Below are 5,994 nucleotides of genomic sequence, written 5' to 3'. Positions count from 1 at the left end.
ATGAAATCAACTTGATTTGGTATGGCTGGGTCTGTGTGCAGCTTAAGATAAGACTGCTTCTGTGACCTGAGCAGGGAACCTTCTCCACTTGAACTTCACAGCTGAGAACTGGCTGGGGGAAAATATCCTCCAGCCTGAGCCTGTGATCTTCATTTTCAAGGCATTAAGCTCAGTCCTTTGCTATCTTTTCCACTTGCACTATTTAGAGATTTGATCTTGGCTTTCTTAGTTTCAGGAGATTTAACTAAGTAGGTCCCGTTCCTTGTACCTTATTTATTAAAGATAATCAGGAGCTCATCATAAGGCAGAGTTTAAGAGTTGACACACATAGTACTAACATGGTTGATTGAGGCAGCATCAGGAAAAGATGGTTCTCTCCTAGATGATCTGAAGCATTTGTTGTACCATCCAAACCCAGTAACTACATGGATTACTGCAAGATAACAGGCTTCCGTACAGCACCTATAAACCTGTTCAAACTCCAGCATGAGTTGTGGTTTTGATGGCAACGGGATTATTTCAAGGGACAAACCTCATCTTTAATGTAAGAGTTAGCAGGAGTATGGCCATAAATATCAATCTTATATTGCCTTTTGGAAGGTTACTGCATTTCTGTGATAAAAGGATTAAACAGAGCACAGAGAAGCACAGGCTGTCTCTATGTCTTTTCCAGCAAACACTACCTATATTCTGAGTTATTCTATCTGTCACTAAGATACACTGTGAGCTTTGTGGTGAATTAGTCTATTCTATGCTTACCTGTACTGCTGAGAAACCTATTTCAGGTTTTCCTTTGATTTCTTTCTTAAGAGTATACTGACAGATCTTAACAACCATTTGCAACCGATGCAAACCCTAACGCTGCAGTCATCACAACATGTACTTGCCAGATACTCCCAACAGAAACCATCCTTTCAGCTAAAATCTTTAAAGAAACTCCACTTTCCTCCTTTCCTCCTCCCTCTCTGCTCCACCAGCTGAAAAGCCAATAACAAAATTCTCCACCTCCTACACAGTTCAGAACAAGATCCGTGTGCATTTCTCCGAGGCATGTTTTGAAAACCAGAAGGGGATGAAAGTAGTTAATGTTCAATGGGAATCTTGATTTCAGCCGCAAATCTGTATCTTTCTCTTGCTGATATGCTGGAAGCTAAATGTTAATGGGATCGATTTAAGTCCAGCCTGGGGAGGAGAAGCAGTTGAAGAGATGTCTCAACTACACTCGCCTTCAACTAATGAGACTTTGCGTGCGTCTACATACGGTACAGAGCTAAAATCAATCCCCGATAATGAAACCACAACTGAAGAATGGACCGAAGACTCCTTCCCAGGACTGGAAATACTGTGCATCATTTATATTACATACTCGGTGATCATTTCCGTGGGGCTCCTTGGAAACGCTATACTCATCAAAGTCTTTTTCAAGATTAAATCCATGCAGACAGTTCCAAACATCTTCATCACGAGCCTGGCGTTTGGAGACCTCCTGCTTTTATTGACTTGTGTGCCTATAGATGCCACCCGGTACATCGTGGATACCTGGCTCTTTGGAAGGATTGGGTGCAAGCTGCTGTCTTTCATCCAGTTAACCTCAGTTGGAGTCTCAGTGTTTACCCTGACTGTTCTCAGTGCTGACAGGTGGGTCTCATGCAACTCGTTTGCCAGGACATACCTCTGGTGTGAAGTTAGTAACGAATAAAAGCGCAGAAGTGACCAGTTTGTGCATGTTTTAATTGTAATAGACCAAAAACGTACCCCAAATCAACCATTGTCCCATTTCATTTAAAAATGTGTGTTAGAAAACTCAGAGCAGTTCTTTTTAATGGAGTGAAGTGAGAAAGGCTCTGAAAGTCTTCTGACCTTTTATTAGCTGGAAGTACAGTACTGTGGGGTTCTTTTCCTCTATTGTACAGAAAGGGGAAATGGCTTAATGCAGGGATAAGACAGTAGATTGGTGCTATCTAGTGGTGCACTAAAGTAGTCAGGGAAGATGAAAAATAAACCTGAAAATGACCGAGTGGAAATCCTTTGTCCTGTGCACTCAAAGAGGCTTTAAATCCTACAACATAAAACATTGACATGTGGGGATAGCAAGCCAAAGGAAAACACAGAACAGATTGGGGAACAAACAGATGACTCTCATGCTTTGATGGTTACTGCAGCACTATACAGTAATCTACACAGTAATTTTCAGTTTGATGAGGGCTTAGTGTGATGTGACACATTTTGAGTATTGTCTCTTATAGTTCTCTTATCTTTCCCAGAGATTCTTCAGCCCAGGGGTTCTGAAATTGAACTTAGGTGATGATGAGAGCACTGTTAGTTGGGATCAGCGCTCCCATCTGACTGCTTTGCCATGCACTTCTTTCCTGAATGAACAAATCTGAGATTTCAGTTCAATCAGCATCAGCATGCCAAGAAGCAGAAAAACCTGAAATAAATATTAATATTAAGAGAGAAAAAGATTTCCATCTTGTATGCCAGTAACTGTGGATTGTATCTAACAGCAAGTCCAGAGTTTAATCAATGCTACTGTTACTGTACTCCAGCACAAGAATGGCCACACTGGGTAAGACCAAGGGTCTATGTGGGCCAATACCAGCCTCCAGTGGAAGGACCACAAAAGGCACATAGGAAGAATAAAAATCACTGTCCAACACTACACTTAAGCCCTAAGCCTTCAGATCACCTTCTGAGCAAATGAGGTTTCTGTCTATTTAATAACTTCAGGGGATTTCTCTTGTAGATCCTTGTTCAGCCTCTTCTTGTACTTGTTTAGCATTGAGTTTCACTGCCTGTTGCATAAACAACTCCTTTTTCTTACTATGCTTTGGCTTCATTTGATGACCCTGACTCTTGTGCCAGAAGAGACAGCGATGATCCCTATCCATCTCTCAAGGCTGTTCATGTTATATATATATATATTTGATCCTCACTATGGGGGGGGGTTTGAGTTAAGGTTTGCAGAGCAGCACATGGTGTTCAAGAGTTGCATGGACCAGAGATACAGATAATTTCTTAATAGTCTCTTTTTATCTTCATTTTTTTCCCCTAATAATTCCTAACATTTTGCTTTCTTGCTGTTCCTTTAGGGTTTGGTGTGGGTTCTAACTCCTGCTGAATATTAAGCTCATGTTTCCAATGAACTGTATATTATAGCTCCAAGGTCTTGGTCTTGTATGACATCAGTTCAGATGCAGTCATGGACTAGATGGCCTTTAAAGGTCTCTTTCAACCCTTCCAACCCCAACTATTCTATAATTCTATGATTTAGACAGTTAATTCTTCATGGTAGCTGTTATGTAAATACTCTATGATGCATTTTCACAGTGTAACTATATGATAAACTTAGTGAGAACATCAGTTGTGCCAGACTATCATGTTCCAGTATGCTAGAAGAGCTCCAAGTCAATAAAACCAGTATGTATTCGATAAAGAGCAGTCCAGCTTGCAATTTTCTATGTAAATTTGCCTAGAGGAGAAAAAGAGCAGATCCTCAGGTTGTGCATAATGGTACAACTAACATGTCTCATCCTCTGGATCCTTTTTCACTGCCTTTCCTTTCATGCCAGCCTTGTGCCCCCGGAGGGTTCTCTTCTTTCTCCATCATCAAGAGTCCCTGATACTCTGGGAGCAGGGTATAATTTCCTGTGCTTCATCCTCCTTCATGGCAGTTAGTTCTTTTCCCACATCCCATTTCCACACAGATTTTCACACATCCATCCATTTACCCAGATTTTTCTCCTCTGTCTGATTCAGTCCACATGCTGCAGAATCACAGCCATGAATCAACAGCAGCGTTAGCTCCTATTTTATACATATGAATGAGTACTGGAGTATTGCTTGGAGTCAGATCACTGCACTCATCTGAGATCTTAAAATCATGGGAGAAAGGAGGGGTCTACATGCTTGGTTTCATGTACTGATAAAACAGTTAACCTATTTCATACCTTTACCAGTTGTACATGCTAATTCCCTCATTTACCTTTCTAGGCAGCACCATAAACATAGGGGAGATGACTGCCTTTACTGATTCTAATCCAAACTTAGAAGTTGTCTTTACTTAGGACAGCTTTAATGACAAGTCCTGCCAGCCAAGTCATTAAAATACATGTTTAAATTTACCTCCTGTATTTCCATCTTAATTGCAAAGAGCTAGCACCTATTTTCATATCCAAGATGATTCTCCCACCCTCAGCTTAGTGAGAACAGGGATGGTTTATCCTCAGGTTCGCACTGTTTGTGCTTGCATTATTCCTGTGTTCCTCTGACCATGGTATTGGCTGGTTTTAGGTACAGAGCCATCGTTAAGCCCTTGGAACTGCAGACTTCAGATGCGCTCCTGAAGACCTGCTGTAAAGCAGGCTGCGTTTGGATCGTCTCCATGATATTCGCTATCCCAGAGGCTGTCTTCTCCGACTTGTATTCTTTCAGCAACCCTGAGAAGAATGTAACTTTTGAGGCATGTGCCCCCTATCCTGTGACTGAGAAGATCCTGCAGGAGGCTCACTCCCTGGTTTGCTTCTTAGTGTTTTATATTATACCCTTAGCTGTCATTTCAGTCTACTATTTTCTTATCGCCAGAACTTTATATAAAAGCACGTCCAACATGCCAGCAGAAGAACACGGTCATGCCCGTAAGCAGGTAAGCTATGATCAAGCACTAAAGTCTTATTAAGTCTGAAGTCTTGAGTATTAAACCTTTACCTGATAGCGGGAGTTTCATCCTCCATAAACTCAGCCCCATATTAGCAATCCAAACTCCAGTATGCACATGCATAGTGTGAGTGTGTGTGCTCTCCTAGAGAGGGATGGGGTTTGTTTTGCTTTGTTATGGCCATATTAAACTCAGGAGTTTAAGTGTTGTATTGTAAACAGAGACCTCGTCCACGTGAGCTGACACATTAACTATTATACTTGTAAATCCCAGACTAGATGAGCTCGACATGAGATTTATAATGGAAAGGGAATGTGTGGAAATACCTTGTTAAAAATATAGATTTATTTTTCTGTTGGTTTCTTGGTTTAGTTTTTGATTTCGGTGTTTTGGAGGTTTTTTCCATTTTGCTTTTTTTTTTTTTTTGTTCTTAATGGATTTAGCTTTTTAGGCCCCTTTGAAAATGACCCCAACTACATAAACCCATGTAACTATTTGCTATTAACACCAGATCTGCATCACTTTCTCCTAGATTGAATCCCGCAAGAGAGTTGCAAAAACAGTGCTGGTGCTTGTTGCTTTGTTTGCCTTCTGCTGGTTGCCCAACCACATCCTCTACCTATACCGCTCCTTCACATACCATGCTTCTGTCGATGCTTCCACCTTCCATCTGATAGCTACTATTTTTTCCCGTGCCTTGGCCTTCAGCAATTCCTGCATCAATCCTTTTGCTCTTTATTGGCTGAGTAAAAGTTTCAGGCAACACTTTAAAAAGCAAGTCTCGTGCTGTAAGGCAAAGCTTCGTTCAAAGCCTCCCAGTGGTACCCACAGCAACACGCCGACCAGAGCCCCGTCCATCACAGGCAGCACGTGTGGCTCAGAAATCAGTGTCACATTGCTAACGGATTACAGCATCACAAAAGAAGAGGAAAGTGTTTAGTCCATCTGGGATGAAGAAGGATAGAAACCAAGCTTTGCAATCAAGCCCCCACTACTGGCATCCTGGAAAGAGGTGCCTGGCTATGGTGGAGTTTTCATCAGGAGTTGGGGTTTTTAAATGTACAATAAAGAAACCAAACTGTGTGGGAGAAGAAGATGCAACAGCTGAACTTCCCAGCATAAGCTCAAAGGGATTGTTCATGTTCCCAAGCATGACCATGGATCCCTGGCTGGAATTCCTGGACTGGGCAGGACAGGAGTCATCAGAGTTGGTGCAAGAATCGTTTGTGAGAATGGTTTTGTTATTGGTGACTTGTTTTTTGACCTGTGACTGAGACCTCCCTCTGTCAAGTACTTGCATCCACAGCAAGCAAGCAAACCCACCTATGGTCCTAACC

General features: G+C 41.8%; 1 protein-coding gene across 1 annotated transcript; it reads left to right on the top strand.

The window, feature by feature from the left end:
- The first annotated feature begins 329 nt into the window (after nucleotides 1-329).
- BRS3 (bombesin receptor subtype 3) lies at nucleotides 330-5,994 on the top strand. The gene is made up of 3 exons (XM_061353198.1): nucleotides 330-1,638; nucleotides 4,294-4,645; nucleotides 5,190-5,994. The coding sequence occupies exons 1-3, from the start codon at nucleotides 1,208-1,210 to the stop codon at nucleotides 5,595-5,597; spliced, it is 1,191 nt and encodes a 396-aa protein (XP_061209182.1). The 5' UTR covers nucleotides 330-1,207; the 3' UTR covers nucleotides 5,598-5,994.

The sequence above is a fragment of the Neopsephotus bourkii genome, unplaced genomic scaffold (assembly GCF_033783945.1).
Source record: "Neopsephotus bourkii isolate Nb327-2 ecotype Australia unplaced genomic scaffold, CSIRO-AGI_Nbou_v1 NB_668, whole genome shotgun sequence".
Classification (NCBI taxonomy): domain Eukaryota; kingdom Metazoa; phylum Chordata; class Aves; order Psittaciformes; family Psittacidae; genus Neopsephotus; species Neopsephotus bourkii.
The sequence above is the reverse complement of the archived record's forward strand: the minus strand, read 5'-3'. Positions and strand labels throughout refer to the sequence as shown.

Bases quoted from the DNA above. Each gene is read 5' to 3' on its own strand.
- BRS3 (XM_061353198.1), top strand. From the start codon at position 1,208: ATGTCTCAACTACACTCGCCTTCAACTAATGAGACTTTGCGTGCGTCT. The intron at 1,639-4,293 runs GTGGGTCTCATG...GGCTGGTTTTAG, and splicing joins ACTGTTCTCAGTGCTGACAG to GTACAGAGCCATCGTTAAGC. The intron at 4,646-5,189 runs GTAAGCTATGAT...ACTTTCTCCTAG, and splicing joins ACGGTCATGCCCGTAAGCAG to ATTGAATCCCGCAAGAGAGT.